This window comes from Podarcis melisellensis, assembly GCF_964234715.1.
Source record: "Podarcis melisellensis genome assembly, chromosome: 3".
Lineage (NCBI taxonomy): Eukaryota > Metazoa > Chordata > Lepidosauria > Squamata > Lacertidae > Podarcis > Podarcis melisellensis.
In genome coordinates this window covers 111,874,628-111,891,250 of record NC_138530.1, presented here as the reverse complement: position 1 = coordinate 111,891,250, position 16,623 = coordinate 111,874,628, and the positions used below count along the sequence as shown (strand labels likewise).

General features: G+C 41.0%; 1 protein-coding gene across 4 annotated transcripts in view; it reads left to right on the top strand.

Annotated features, from left to right (window-relative positions):
* ZC3H13 (zinc finger CCCH-type containing 13) overlaps positions 1–16,623 on the top strand; it is a 48,274-nt gene that overhangs the window by 13,524 nt on the left and 18,127 nt on the right. For 3 of the 4 annotated variants that reach the window (XM_081905940.1, XM_081905939.1, XM_081905938.1), the window contains 4 exons: positions 5,900–6,011; positions 10,166–10,274; positions 12,055–12,194; positions 14,968–15,125. In XM_081905940.1, coding sequence (XP_081762066.1) covers positions 5,937–6,011; positions 10,166–10,274; positions 12,055–12,194; positions 14,968–15,125 — 482 coding nt within the window. In that variant the 5' untranslated portion in view covers positions 5,900–5,936. Of the gene's footprint in view, positions 1–5,899; positions 6,012–7,723; positions 7,817–10,165; positions 10,275–12,054; positions 12,195–14,967; positions 15,126–16,623 lie in introns of those variants that run through there. The other variant, XM_081905941.1, reaches the window with a different exon arrangement.

The following is a 16,623-nucleotide window of genomic DNA, read 5'->3' as shown; positions in this document are numbered from 1 at the left end:
GAGGGGTGGAGCAATGAACAGCAATTGCATGTGCAACCCAGAGAGGCATTTAATTCTTCCTGGTGCTGTTAAGCTGAAAGGACAGGAGCTCAGAAGAGAAGACAGCCGAGAGGACAGTGGCAATGGAAGAACAAGAAATGAAGGGGGAGGGAAAGAGCCTAGCGAGCAGAGGAGAGCTGGAAAGGAGAGACAGCTTACAGGATGGAAGCAGGAGAGATGATGGGAGCAGAGGTTCCTATGTGGCAGCAAGACCAGTCACAGCAGAGAGATGACAGAGAACAGGGAATGAGTGAGAGCTGTGAAATAGGAGGCAGGGAGTGAAAAAGTCGAGTCCTGAAATGGGAGTGACAGGCAGAGAGAGGAAAGAGAATAGGGCTGATTAGGGTGCTAAATCCAGGCCACATTTTGTTTTGGATCTGATTTTGTAACATAAAACTGATTTTTCTTTTAAATATAACCTAAATGTGTATTTATTAGTGTGTGTTTTTTTAAGTGTGTGCGTGCGTGTGCGCGTGCAAAGTAACTTTGCCAAATAAAGGGTAAAGGAACCCCTGACCAATTAGGTCCAGTCGTGGCTGACTCTGGGGTTGTGGCGCTCATCTCGTTTTATTGGCTGAGGGAGCTGGCGTACAGCTTCCGGGTCATGTGGCCAGCAAGACTAAACCGCTTCTGGCGAACCAGAGCAGCGCACGGAAACGCCTACCTTCCCGCTGGAGCGGTACCTATTTATCTACTTCACTTTGATGTGCTTTTGAACTGCTAGGTTGGCAGGAGCAGGGACCGAGCAACGGTAGCTCACCCCATTGCAGGGATTCGAACCGCCGACCTTCTGATCGGCAAGTCCTAGGCTCTGTGGTTTAACCCATAGCGCCACCCGCATCCCTAGTTTTGCCAAATAGTTACTCATAAATTTCATGTACAAATATGCTTACTAGACTAGGGGAGAGGGAGAATCTTTGAAATCAGTAGATTTCTGTGCTCTCCAAACAAGGGGACCTATCCCAAGTGCAGATATAACACAGGTGATCTCTTAATAGCGGTTCAGGAGCAGAGTTGCAGGCTCCCTTCTCCAGAACAAATTCTCCTCCCTCTTGTTCGCCTTCTAGACTGGAAGCATAATAATGTAAAATACTGTGTTTTGTCAAGTTAGAGCAAGGACGTTCGTGCACAGTTGAAATTTCTATAGTGGTGTTCTCTGCAGACATGTAAGGAAAGGGGAGTTGCACGTAGAGGAGCACAACCATCAATATATTAAAGGAAAGTTGCTATCCTTCAAACATTGAACAGTTGAACAACTCTGCTTACTAAAAACCACATGTTTTATTAACTCCATTTACCTCTCCATTTACATGGAAGTTCCACTCCTTTCGAGAAAAACTGTTTCCAAGTCAAATAAAATGTATTTCTTAGAATCATAGCCAAAGCCATTATGAACTGGAATAAACCATAAACCTTTAAAGAAATAATTAAAACTGGATCCTTGTTACTTTGAGAGCTTATTTGTGATTTTAGTGTATGTGTGGATATGTGTGTAGCATGTAGGAAAGTACTAAGGGATGCATATCACTTTCTTGAGGAGGATTGCGCCATGACTAGATTTCCTTTTGGATAAAAGAAATTGTTGGGACTATTGCTGATGGGCACAATGCCTTTTGAAATACCCCCAGTAACTGCAAAGTAGGAGTTTACTGCTTAACTTACGTGTAAAAATCTGAAGCAGGTGTGTTCTAGGTATAAAATACTGTTTCCCTGGGGATGAAACAATGTGCTTTTCAGTACTGCTATTTTTCTAGAAAAAGAGGAGTCAGAACTCACCATGAATGCCTCCCTTGTTCTCTTATAATGGCAATGGCACCTACCTTGAGAGGTGCTGGAATTGAGATCCAGTGAGTTCCAGCTGAAAAAAAAGCCCTGCTTCTCAGAACATATAAAATATACAGAAACCTCTCTGAAAGCACTGAACATTGTGTGTGTAGGAGATGGTTGTTTATGTAGGAGATGGTTGGACTATTTTATAGTGTTTTCAGGTACTGTATATTTCAATATGGGTACAGTCCTCATTTTCATTCCTCCCCCCAAATTACAAGTTTCATACCAGCTCTAAGGCAGTTGTATAAGGGTTCTATTTGAATGAACAAATACTTCTTAAAGAGAAACGAAAAAAAATGAAAAAAAATGAAAAAATAAATAAAGAGAAACAAAATAAAAAAAGCTCATACCAATAACAAACTTAGTTGGTCTCTAAGGACATACTAGAAGGAATTTTTTTATTTTGTTTTGACTACGGCAGACCAACATGGCTAGCTACCTGTTCTTAAAGAAAGTTTTTATATAAAGAGTAACATACTATTCTATGGATTGCAGAATATGGCCTTCTTGAATACTTGCAATTCACACAAAGTACTAAAGTAATCCAAAGCCTTCTAAAATTACAGATATCTGGAAAAACTTTCATTGCATAGTCAAATTTGACTGGACTTAACTGTCCGGGGTCCTTTACCTTTACCTACATTACTTGAATATATTTTTTAATAAAGAGGAAGTAGAAATGAATTTCTTATCATGAATTTTGATTCTCCAGATATGCTTCCTTTATAGCTCAATTCCTGAGGCTCTTTACTTTTAATTTTGATTTGTTAAAAATTGAATATGGAAAATAGCAAGATTTTTAGGTATGTGGTTTTTGTGATTTCATATTTTATTTTAGAACTTAAACCATAAAAAAATCCTTTTGACATGGCATCAGAAGGCACCTGTTACTTATGGATGAAATAAGTATTCAGAGATTGAAATGGAGCTTGTTTCCATAAATATTGTTGGAACATCTAAGGTTCTAGAATTTTCTGCTGAATTAAATCCTTAGCCTCTTCAGATTTAAGACTGTTTGCCTCTGTCCGAACAACATTTTGTAGCATATTTTAAGGACAGTATTCAAAGTAGCTGGCTCTTTCGTATACATGAACACAATAATTCTTACTATGATGGGTGATGGGACTGAGATAATAAGGGCCTGCCTAAAATCACATGGTAAATTTGTTACCAATGTTAGATTTAATTAGTGACCTCCTTTGTCTACAGTATTACTTGCGGAGTTAGCTAAAAAAATTAAAATGAGAAATACATTCTGATTCACCTTAAAAATGAGAATATTTTCTATATCACACAGCCACCACCCCAGGTTTGCTTCAGAGTATCTGCTCAACAGGAAGCCATAGCCAACCCTTGGTCTCCCCTGAGTGTATGCGTATTACATGTGTAGTTTTGAGCACCTGTTTTTCACATTCACAGTTTACATTTTTAGGTGTGCACTTGAGGTGTCCACCTGAAAGAGTAATGTGCAAAGAGTCTCTTTACTTGCAGAAGAGAGAGGAAGCTCTTTGAAACCTGTTTCTAGTTTCCTTACAGTTAAGCCTAAATAAACTAAATATCTAAGCTCAGGAGAATGAGATGTATTTTCCTCCCTTTCCCCCCAAAAATCAACCCATTTCGTCTTTTGAGTGATAATATTTTATTATAAACTTTAGTTAAGATACGATGAAAATAAATGCAAGATGCCAAGGTTTTTTCCCTTGAGATTCATCTTCACAAGTTAACAACTTATTCAGTCATGTTTGCTTTATTTTCTTTTATTTTCATAGCTAGATATATTGTCTCAAATTGAGCATGTGCTTAGAATGAGCTGGGCTGAGTCGTTAGCACAGGGTGAAGAAATATTGACCCTTGTATTGCTTCAGATTCGAATCAGAACTTTTTTCAACTTTGGGAAATGTAGAACAATCAGCAAAAGCTGATTGTGGTGCCCTGCAGACATTGTTGGAGTCCCAACTCTATTTTCCAATGACACCTAGAGAGTATCATACTCTTCTGTCATGTAGAAGAATAAATGCAGACCAGGATTGTAAGAGCTACTTCAAGCATCCTCAAAGCTTTCACTAGTCCAGTGGAATTTCATGCTTTTCTTCTTATGTCCCAGCCCCACTCCACAGAACTGGATATTGCACATAACTTTATCTGCATTAGGCATGTTCCGATTTTCATAGGAATACTGGGGTAGTGTGCTGCATAACTTCAGTTTTCTGGTAAGATAGTCTTCAGAAAATAACTCCAATTTTAGGGTGCTCGGTTTATAGTTGACTTGCTTTTGTGCCTCCTCTTTGATTGATCTAAAAGGCATTATAACACCTCTTACTAGTTTAAACTATCTCTTAATGGCTCCTGAATTCATTATTGCACATAATTACAAGATGGCTCATTTGGTTGTTGGAAAGCAGCGACTGGATAAAGTTTGGCATATCCTAGTCATGGGGAAATGTCAGATCAGATAAGAGTATGCAGGAATCATTCTGATAGGTTTTTGTTGTTGTTTTTAATCTGGAATTTCCTTCATTTTGTTAAGGGTCCAAGTAAGATCAATTATGTTCAGAGTTAACCTTCAGTGGTTTACTTGTATTAAGATAAAGGTAAAGGTAAAGGTACCCCTGCCCGTACGGGCCAGTCTTGACAGACTCTGGGGTTGTGCGCCCATCTCACTTAAGAGGCCAGGGGCCAGCGCTGTCCGGAGACACTTCCGGGTCACGTGGCCAGCGTGACATCGCTGCTCTGGCGAGCCAGAGCCGCACACGGAAACGCCGTTTACCTTCCCGCTGGTAAGCGGTCCCTATTTATCTACTTGCACCCGGGGGTGCTTTCGAACTGCTAGGTTGGCAGGCGCTGGGACCGAGCAGCAGGAGCGCACCCCGCCGCAGGGATTCGAACCGCCGACCTTTCGATCGGCAAGTCCTAGGCGCTGAGGCTTTAACCCACAGCGCCACCTGCGTCCCTGTATTAAGATAGATCTGGTGTTTTATATATATATATATACAGATCATGTATTTTGATTTGCCCTGGGGCAGGCTGGGAGATTGTTAGCTTGTTATGTATTTTCTGAAAAAAATATTATTTAAAACTACAAAAAGGGTTACCAGGAGAGTAACCCCATGGATGCCAGTGTGCCCACCATAGCCTCCTATGGCACCTGTGATTAATCTCAGTAAATATGCATCCAAAGTCCACAGTGCACAAAAGACAGCTTGCTTGTCCTGGTTTGCACTTGTTTGCACTGGTTCGACCTCTTTCACATGGAGTATGCCCCCTTAAACATGCTCACATTTCATTGGATGCTAGGATTGGATACCTAGCCTCCCTCCCACATGTTCTGAACAGAGGAGAGGTATAACAAGATTTTCTCTGTGAGCGAATGCGGCGGGGGCTGACGGAGGTGCCTTTCCAGCCCATTGATGGGGTGGTTGAGGTGATGTTTGTGTAGTCCTCTTTTGCTGCTCTTTTAGATGTTGCAGCTGTTTTATGTTATGCCACCCCCTTCCCTCAGTGGCCATCTTGTGGCTGGTGGCCATGTCACTTTCTCAAAATTCCAAGTGTGCCCAATGGCCCCAAAAGGTTGGCGACCATAAAAATGCAAGTTGTTTACAGTAGAATGACATTTACATCTCAGCCTAATCAAGCATTGGGTCTCATGAAAGTGAATTGCTAACATACACTGGAAGACATAAGGAAACTTTTAGGCAAACTTTTTATTTTATTTCCTTTAGGTAAGGGATGATTTTCTAGGGCAGGGAACTTCCTTGGATTATGGTAGTTCATACTTTTTGTGCAGTTCCCGAACAACAGTTAAACTTGTTTAAAAGGGTTAGGCAAGCCTTCTTCATACTGGGTAGCTTTAATGGCAATTCATTTAGGGTTGGACGTTATTGTATAGCATATTACATGACAGGAGCTGAGTGAAGACAGGAAACATGATGGCAAAGCACAACTGTATTATAAAACTGTAGAACTCAAACCTGTAAACTGTATTTTTAAAAAGGATGTAGAAGCAGTTATATTTTCTGTCTGTATTGTATAGGTCACCCGAAAGGCCTACAGGGGATCTTCGGGAAAGAATGAAGAATAAGCGTCAAGAAATTGAAGCTGAACCACAGAAGCATAATACAGAAGAGCAATCTTCTCCTGTCAGGGTGAGCATGGGATGTTCATGTATCTCCTTGCTTTCTTCAGTTGTTTTGGGATGCAGGATTCCCTAATGTGGAACAAAACCGAGCACTGTGTTGCACTTAACCCCAGTTACCCAAGATGTGTTTAGAATTCCCTGGTCAGGATCGATTGACCCTAACAACTAGTTCTGTATTCCCAAGCAGGGTTGTGTTTGTGTTCTCAAACAACACTACCACATCACACCGTCCCTGCCTGGTCCATGCTGAAAACAAACCCCTTTTGACATAGGGCAAAGCAGTTTATGACATAACATGAGATTTTCCTATTCATAGGAAAAAATTCCACTGAGCAAATCCAAGCCATTGGGTGCACCAGAGGTAGGACTTCTTAAATGTTTTTTTTTTAATCTTGGCCTTAAATTCTCAATGTAGATTATGGATTGGGCCCACACATACATGAGCGGAAGTGTGTGCATATAACAGGGATTTTTCCACCTCTCTTCTCCACGGAGCTTGCCTCCTGTGACAACCAATCATCTCCTGAGGGTTGGAAGTTCACTTGCATAAGAAGCCTGGACCCAGTTTCTGACAGTTCTGTGTGTGCTACACCAGACTTTTCCAAGCAATTCCCCAAACCACAGGACAGGTTTTTTTTAGCTCTATTGGAGGAAGGTATGAGAAAGCCTCGTGCAAGGGAACATTTGCACAACAGTGGTGAAAACTCACCTTAAGATTTTCACCTCTGCTCAATTGAAAAAGATGGTATGTTTAATATTATATTAAAACCTAGCCAAAATTGCTTCAACTCATTAGGGTTTCAGCAGAACACAGTCTTCAATTTTCTGTGGTATTTACTACTGGAAGGAAGTCATGGTAGTTTATTTGAGAAAGGTTCCTCTGTGCTAAATTGGATATAAATCAGAACAAAAATCCATTGTTTTTCTTTGTACAAAAATTGAGAACTGAGATATTTATGCAATCTGTACAGACATAGATTTCTGAGGCCTGGAATCTTTACTTCGTGTGACAACGTTGGTAGCTGAAAGCTCTAGTTAGAATGTGCATTGCTTAAGAAATATGAAGCTTCTGTTGCTTTTCAGATTCTCTAAGAAACCAGTCTTCTAATGGCTCCTTAAGGTGTCTTTTTACAGCCTTAATTATTTTAAATGAAATGAGTTCTCCAAAGCGTTAACTTAATCCCCCCAAATATTGGATTGTATCCAGTGAAGTCATCCCATTAAAACACAAGGACTGTACAATGGGACTTCCTCTCCCTGACTCGCCCACCGCAAATGAGCTCTACACTGTTGAGGGAACTCCCAGAACAGATTGTGGGGGAAGAAGAAGAAGTTATGTGGCAGAGGTCGAAATCCTTGCACTAGTGGGACAACTTCCTTGGATGGTACCCTAAGACGTCAGTGGTTCAGAATGTAAATACTTTTCAGGATCCTAAAATATGGTTGACCAAGGGAAAATAATGTAAAATGCTCCACATCACTGTCAAATGCTCATGAATGTCTAAAATGATCATGAGGGTCACATTTCCAAGTCTGGTGAGAGACTCTAGGACTCCCAAGTGCTTTTTAGTATGTCCCCTAATTTTGCATCAGATTTTGTCAGACAAAATCATAGTCATTTGCCTCAGTCAAGACCCCCAAACCCATAACAATAATCAGCTTTTCTTTTTAAAAGAAATGGCTGAAATAAGTAACGACACTTGATTGGATTGTTTATAGAAGTTCTAAATTGAAGCAGTGTGGGGAAATCTTGCATTTTGGATGGAATAACTGGCTGATTCGGAAGGAAAACTTCATTTTCAGGTTCCACGTGTGAGTGGTTTGTTTATATCATTACTTGTATATATTAAAATGCTTGGAGCTGACTAACCCATGAGGGTATTGAAATTATTAGTTCTCTGACAATTGGTCCAAACATAAACCAAGGCACCCTGGTCAGTAACTAGGCTGAAAATGGGACATTTTAAAATCTGATTGTCAACCCATGACCAGGCATGGCAAATCCTGAGCAGTTTTAGTGTTTATGAATATTGCTTGACATCATAGTACTGATTAGCCAACAAGATAGAGGCAGTATATGATTATATGGCTTTCAGCCTACTCGTTCTCCCTAACCAATCTGCGAAATTTCATAGCCATGCAGAAAGTTGTTGGGGTGTGTGTGTGTTAGTGGGCCACATTCCCCGCCCCTGATTTCCCCCATTCAACACCCCAGTTTCTGGCCCTGCCACATTCAGAGCCAGACACTGGATCCTTCCCCCTGGATTAAGATTAAGCCTCCTAGTCCAGTTTGCTGCAGTAATGAATGCAGCATGCTTGAGGGACAGGTAAGGGAATCTCTTACCTGTACCTTCCTGCCAAGGAGCTGAGCACAGTTTTTGCGTTTGGGGAGGTTAAAGGTTCAGAAATGCACCTTCTCCTTCCGCTTGGTTGCAGGGGAGTGATTACCACCACTTGTTTGATATGGAAAAAAGGAATATATCACCCCACCTTGCCTCTTGTTTATACAATTAAAATATACTCAGGAGTATTTTTGTGTCCCTGAAGCCAATGCTTTTCCCCCTGATTAACATTGTGGTCTTTTGCATACTTGCACCAGTCTTATAGGGTAGCTGTTTAAAACTTAGCATTTGCCACGGAACGATCCATCTATGCTGATGTATTAATTTGTTCTGCTGATGTATTTTGCATTTGTTGTTGTGATCTTACTGCTGATTTCGTGCTGTTCATCACACTGCGGCATTTTTAAAAACGTGGTCTTTGTAAAATAAATTAGCAAGCAAACATAGGCCTGAAAAGTAAATAGCATTTACCTGGTGAGTGTGTAAATGCAAAATGGAGCCTCCAGTTGTTTTAGAAATTAAGGGTTGGAAATGAAGATACAGCTGTCCTCTTAACTTCCTCGGGCCCTTTCTTGCACAGCTTCTATATGCCCACAAGGGCTTAATGGTGTGGAAATAAGATCTCTACATCCAGCACCCTCGTTGCAGGGCTGCCTTAGTGATTCAGCTCACCCCTGCTTTCTACCTATCCAGTAGCTACTCCTCTCTGATTTCAGCACTTGTCTCCCACACAAGTCCTACTGGAAATTAAGCTCTAACATTTCCAGACATCTGGCTGAGTAACTTGCACCCTTCTGACTAGTGAGCTTTTCATACAGCTGTTCAGTAGCTCTGTTTTGAGGACCTGAAATCCCACCACAGGAAATAGCACAGAAATTCCTGAACTGGTTTCAGGGTGTGTGTAGGGGAGGGAAGCCCTGTTTGAACTAGCGAAGGTCCTTTTGTGGGCTTCCACTTGCACGGCTGGTTAGTTGGATCCCACCCATATTTTAATATCCTGATTTGTGAATAAACTGACATTTGAACCAACCAGTTTCCTGACTTTGGACGCTAAGGAAACTCTACATTCAGAACCAATACCAACAGCCTGCTTTTAGAATTCTATGCATTATATCTGAACTAAGCCTTTCTCATTTTCAGTTCTCGTTGTAAGTATTCCTTGACACACATACTATAAGGAAGAGTATGTTCTATAAGTCTTGAGTTTTCAACCTACAGTGGTACCTCGCAAGACAAAATTAATTCGTTCTGCGAGTTTTTTCGTTCTATGAGTTTTTTCGTCTTGCGAAGCACGGATTCCCTGGGTATTAACGGTTTTAAGAAAAAGGAAACAAACTCGCAAGCCGTTTTCATCTTGCGAAGCAAGCCCATAGGGAAATTCGTCTTGCGAAGCAACTCAAAAAACGGAAAACCCTTTCGTCTTGCGAGTTTTTCGTCTTACGAGGCATTCGTCTTGCGAGGTACCACTGTATTATTTTTTTAATATCTGGAACTTGGAAAAAGCAAACCCTTCTTGAATGTTTTCATGAAAAAAACAATTAGAATCATGAAGTGGGGGGAATACCCTAACCCCCCTGCTAAATGTGCCTGCTTCCAACTATTGTTTTTAAAAATCAACTGACGTACTATTTATTTATTTGAATTTCTATACCACCTTTTATCCAAGGATCACAAGGCAGTTTATAATATAAAAACACAAAAATACATAACGTAGTAAGAAACAAAACAACACACACACACACACACACACACACACACACTGCCCACAGTTCTAAAGGCCTGTTTTGTTTGAATTTGTCTGTTTTGTTTTCCTCTGTAGAAAGAGTCCTCCAGGGGGAGGCACAGGGGGAAGGAAGATATTAAAATTACCAAGGAGAGAACTCCAGAAAGTGAAGAAGAAAATCCCGACTGGGAAACAAACAGAGACGGTAGGTGCCACGGCCTACTAGATTCATGGAGCCAAAATAAAAAATGGACTGAGAGAGCTGCAAACGAGCGAACTTGAATTCTTAATAAATATATCTCCTGAAATAAAATTATTTTTAGTAGCTTTTGAACCTTGAGTAGTTTTGACTGTCTGGCCAGAGTGGTGCATGCTCTAGTTATCTCTCGCTTGGACTACTGCAATGCGCTCTACGTGGGGCTACCTTTGAAGGTAACCCGGAAACTACAACTAATCCAGAATGCAGCAGCTAGACGTGACTGGGGGCGGCCACCGAGACCACATAACACCAGTCTTGAAAGACCTACATTGGCTCCCAGTACGTTTCCGAGCACAATTCAAAGTGTTGGTGCTGACCTTTAAAGCCCTAAACGGCCTCGGCCCAGTATACCTGAAGGAGTGTCTCCACCCCCATCGTTCTGCCTGGACGCTGAGGTCCACGCCAAGGGCCTTCTCAGTAGTGGCACCCGCCCTGTGGAACGCCCTCCCACCAGATGTCAAAGGGAAAAATAACTACCAAACTTTTAGAAGACATCTGAAGGCAGCCCTGTTTAGGGAAGCTTTCAATGTTTAACAGGTTATTGTATTTTAGTGTTTTGTTGGAAGCTGCCCAGAGTGGCTGGGGAAGCCCAGCTAGATGGGCGGGGTATATATAATAAATTATTATTATTATTATTATTATTATTATTATTATTATTATTATTTTATTATTATTAAATAAGAAAGTAGACTAGACAAGATTGGATACATGGTATGCAAGAAAATGTATTGGTTTGTCTAGTTTTAAAACCTCTCATTTCAAAATACATTTAAAAATATGTACTGCAGAAACATTACATAACAGAGTCCGGATGGAGAGCAAAAAATCGCTGTTGAATGGAGAGAGAAATTAATGTAACAATAAGGCTTTCAGAACGATTAGACAATGTGTTATATTGAGGCACATTTATTAATAGTCGGAACGGTCCCTTTAGCACAGGAAAAAGCAGTTCTGATGGAGTGGAGAAGCATTGGTGATAGCACATTTTTCTGCCCTTCTTTTCCCCTGTCTAAATCTCCTTGAGTTAGACTAAGACAAGTGTTGTTCATAGGATAAAAGTGAGATGAATAACCAGTTATGCCACCCGGAACTCTTTGGGGAAAGCATTATTTAAAAATAGGTAATTTAAAGAATTACAGTGGTACCTTGGGTTAAGTACTAAATTTGTTCCGGAGGTCCGTTCTTAACCTGAAACTGTTCTTAACCTGAAGCACCACTTTAGCTAATGGGGCCTCCTGCTGCCGCCGCACCGCCGGAGCACAATTTCTGTTCTCATCCTGAAGCAAAGTTCTTAACCCGAGGTACTATTTCTGGGTTAGCGGAGTCTGTAACCTGAAGCATATGTAACCTGAAACGTATGAAACCCGAGATACCACTGTACCTTTCAGGGTAACATAGTTTAGGCCACTGACGTCACTGAATAATTTCAGTTCTAAAAATCAGTGTCTTCCTGATTGCTAGTAATATTACATTGATCACTCTGAACCCTAATATCCTTATCCATTAAATCAGTGTTCCTCAACTTGGTTCCCCGGCTGATGTTGGACCATATCTCTCACCATCCCTAGTTAGCAGGACCAGTAGTCAGGGATTTTGTAGTCCAACAACAGCCGGGGACCCAAGATTGCATTAAATTATAGTCATGCTATGGTTGCCATGTTTTTAATACAGAGATTGTCAAGGATACCGTTTCACTGACTTCTTTTGTTTGCTTTAATAAATTAAGATTCTGATAACGGAGACGTTAACTACGATTATGACCACGAGCTTTCTTTGGAAATGAAGCGTCAGAAGATCCAGAGAGAGTTAATGAAGCTTGAAGAAGAAAACATGGAGAAAAGGGAAGAGATAGTAATTAAAAAGGAGGTTTGTATCTCAAAAATAAAACACCACACAGCCAATAAAAGTTTAAGAATTAAGATTTGAACAAGCCTTCAGGATAATAGTAATTAGTGACGCATCTGTTGCATAATGGCATACACTGTGCGCTACGTGCTCTTGAGCTTCCTTTTAGCTCCACAAATAAATGTGGAGTCACAACAACAATTATTTATTTATTTATTTCATAAAATTTATAAACCGCATGAATGTAAAGAAAAAAGTCAAAGCAGTTTTCAAAAAACAATAAAATTATCACTAAGTAAAAACAATAAGTAATAATAATAGTATAAGACATTTGAAAAGCTAGAATAATAGACTAAAAACAGATTAAGGCTCATATCAACTTTCTAAACATCTGCGTAGACATGACAAAAAATATTTTTAGCAGGCACACTAGAGTACAGTGAAGGTGGTTGCCTGGGTATCTAAAAGGTTGAGTTCTTACAAATGAGGAACGGGTTTTGTGTAGCACCTGTTCTGCCAGTCAAAGTGGTTGAGTGATCCCATATGGGGTAAGGCAGTTTTCGTAGATAAAACCAAGGTGTTCAGGGCTTTATCTACTAATAGTAACACCTTGAACTTGGCCTGGTAGCAAATCAGCAACCAGTGCACAACTCTTTATCCTTTTTGTCATTTTGTACTTCATTTTTATTATCGTTTTTAATATTGTGCTTTGGGACGCAGGTGGCACTGTGGGTTAAGCCACAGAGCCTAGGACTTGCCGATCAGAAGGTCGGCGGTTCAAATCCCCGTGACGGGGTGAGCTCCCGTTGCTCGGTCCCAGCTCCTGCCAACCTAGCAGTTTGAAAGCACTTCAGAGTGCAAGTAGATAAATAGGTACCGCTCCAGTGGGAAGGTAAACGGCATTTCCGTGCGCTGCTCTGGCTCGCCAGAAGCAGTTTAGTCATGCTGGCCACATGACCCGGAAGCTGTACGCCGGCTACCTCGGCCAGTAAAGCGAGATGAGCGCTGCAACTCCAGAGTCGGTCGCGACTGGACCTAATGGTCAGGGGTCCCTTTACCTTTATTGTGCTTTAATGCTGTAACCCACCCTGGGTTCTTAGACAGAAGGGTGGATAATTGATAATTGATACTAATAATAATTTTGAATGATTTCCGTGATCTCAACCTTCAGTGATTCTTTGATAAACGTCTTCACAACATGCGTGTATATCGCTATCAAGTTGTATCTGTGCTTACATAGCCAAAACCACAGCGCTTGTGAGCCAGAGAGCAAGAATCAGAGTTGGAGTGACCCTGAACACAAGTACAAAAGTCAAAACAAAAAAAATTCCTTCCAGTAGCACCTTAAAGACCAACTAAGTTAGTTCTTGGTATGAGCTTTCGTGTGCATGCACACTTCTATCTGAAGAAGTGTGCATGCACACGAAAGCTCATACCAAGAACTAACTTAGTTGGTCTTTAAGGTGCTACTGGAAGGAATTTTTTTTGTTTTGACTATGGCAGACCAACACGGCTACCTATCTGTAACAAGTACAAAAGAATATTTAGGGAATGAACTCGAAAGGGGTGGGGGCACAAAACAACGGCATGTTGTTGAGAGATTGAGGGGGTGCAGGAAACTAGGAGGGACAGGAATTAGAAGACAGACTTGGAAGACAGAAACAGTTATGTATACATAAAGAAACACCTCTCTGCTTGGGTACGTCACTTCTAGTTCACATTGAGAAGCTGTTTTTAAATGTCCATAGGAACGAAGGTGAGAAATGCCCAGAGACATCTGTGGAGACAATGATAATTTAATACAGATGTGGCCATTCCTCCTCAAAATAAAAAGGGTGGGATGCAAAGGAAGAAAAGTTGAAGAAAACTGGCAAATGGTGAACAATATACTTAATGAACATGGAATACTGACTGAAGGGGCAGTGGGGAATGAATGAAATTGAGTGGCTGGAGCCGCAAGCACTCCGCACAGGAACATGAGTGAAATGAGGTGCAGTCAGACCACACAGAGCTCTCTTCGTTAAACCAGTAGTTGGGGGTGATATAGATTAGCAGTGGGGAACCTGTGGCCCTTGATGTTGGATTTCAAGAAACATCAGCGCTAGCCAGCTTGGTTGGTGGTCAGGGACGATGGGGGATATAGTGCAGCAATATCTAGAATACCACAAGTTGCCCAGCCCTGCTTTGTGGACCCAATACCAAATAGGTTTATGAAATGCCTGTAGCCCAAACTAACCCACCCATAAACAAGAGGAAGGTAAAGGGACCCCTGACCATTAGGTCTAGTCGTGGCCGACTCTGGGGTTGCAGCGCTCATCTTGCTTTATTGGCCAAGAGAGCCGGCGTACAGCTTCCAGGTCATGTGGCCAGCATGATTAAGCCGCTTCTGGCGAACCAGAGCAGCACACGGAAACGCCGTTTACCTTCCCACCGGAGTAGTACCTATGTATCTACTTGTTCTTTGATGTGATTTCGAACTGCTAGGTTGGCAGGAGCCAGGGACCGAGCAACGGGAGCTCACCCCGTCGCGGGGATTCGAACTGCGACCTTCTGATCGGCAAGCCCTAGGCTCTGTGGTTTAACCCACAGCGCCACCTGTGTCCCACCCAAGAGGAAGGTATTTTCAGATTAAACCCCAAAGTTTGCTGAACGCAGCCTGACTGGAAGAGGAAAGAAAGAAATGGAGCAGAAAATCTGAACAGAAACATTCCACATTGCAGCTTTTTGTCGCTCGACTCGTAGCAATGTAAAGCAAATTGGGGCATTAACAAATTTATTGTTTCCCTTTGTTAAGATTTCTCCAGAGGCTGTTGGGTCAAAATTATCCTCACCTTCACCCAGAAAATCTAGCAAATCTCCAAAACTGCGATCAAGCCCCAAATCTTCCTCCTCAACCGCTAAGAGGGAGAAAAAGACTTCTGCAGTTTCTTCACCCCTCTTGGACCAACAGAGGTTAGTATATATGCATGTCTGGTAAAAGAAAATGTGTGTTATTCCTTGAGTGGTGGTGTGGCCTAAAAATTGTTGAAGGGGATGGATGGTGCTGGTTGTTCATCTTAGCCAGGGCTCCCTGAGTATTAGAGGGAAAAGTGCTTTGTGTTTTTTTTCTACAATCAAGTGGTAGATAATTTTTATGACATGAATAAATAACATTTATGTAATTTGAAATTTGTGAAGCTTCAAATAACATCTGCAGTAATAAATACTTTGAATTGTTGTAAATGTTGTGGATAGAATGGGATGACCTTTTGCTGACATAACATGCAAGCATAGTTCATTTTCTTTATCCAAAGTTAAGAATTATTCCTAGGTATCTCAGCCATAATTCAGATTGACTGCAAACCAAGCTACAGAACCCTGCTTTGCAGTGTGTTCTCAAAGTGTGATTGTCATTGTCTGCACCAACCAAAGCATGCTTAAAGCAACTTTGCCAACTCTAACCTTTCTGCTTGCAAGGTGGCAAACAGGTCTCCCTGCAGATTCTCAGTGGGTTGATATTTCTCTCAGCAGTTTAAATGATTGTTTCACTGCTCTTAACCAAGGATGAAGTAACAAAAGCAAGTTTCACGTCAACTGTTGTTTAAACAGTTCATGAGAAATAAATGTAAAATTATTTGTAAAAATAAAATAATTTCTCTTGGCTACAAAGGAAAGAAATGTTGGAATTTAAAATCAAAACATTAGAGATGACATGGGATAATTATGTAATCTAATGGATTGATGTTTGTGTATCTTAATCTGCTTTATGATCTTTTTGAACAAAGATGAAATGTAAATAATCAACTCTTGGGTTGGGGCAACTGTCTAAAATGTTTTCAGTGGTTCTAATTTTGGTTCCTGTTTTGTTTTTGTAGGGTTGGTATTGGTTAAATGTTTAGTTGGGGTAGGCGGTTATTTTAATTGAGTATAACTGTAAACTTTTATTATTTTTTGTTATCATTGTTGGATTCTGTTGATTTATTGGTTTCTGTTATTATTGGTTTCTGTTGGCTTGTTTGATGCTTGTATAGGATATTTTGGGTTTTTTTAGTTTGATGTTTTGTTGTGTTTTTATATATGTTGTAAGCTGCCCAGAGTGGCCGGGGAAACCAGCCAGATGGGCGGGATATAAAATTTTTTATTATTATTATGATTATTAAATCAAATCTGGTATGCTTTCTGTTTCTATTCTTTGGAATAATACTTTGTTACTCTGTACAGTCGTTCCTCTGCTTACGTATCCCTCTGGATACGTAAACTTCGGAATGCAAACGCTGCAAACCCGGAAGTATTTTTCCAGGTTTCGCCGTGTGCGCAAAAGCGCTTTATGCGCCGCGTGCATGCGCAGAAGCAGTCCTTCGGTTGCAGATTCCTTGGGATGCAGCAGGATCTCCGGAACGGATCCCGTTTGCAACTGGAGGTACCACTGTACTTGATTCTGTTCCAATTTGAATATGTACCTTCAGTAAAG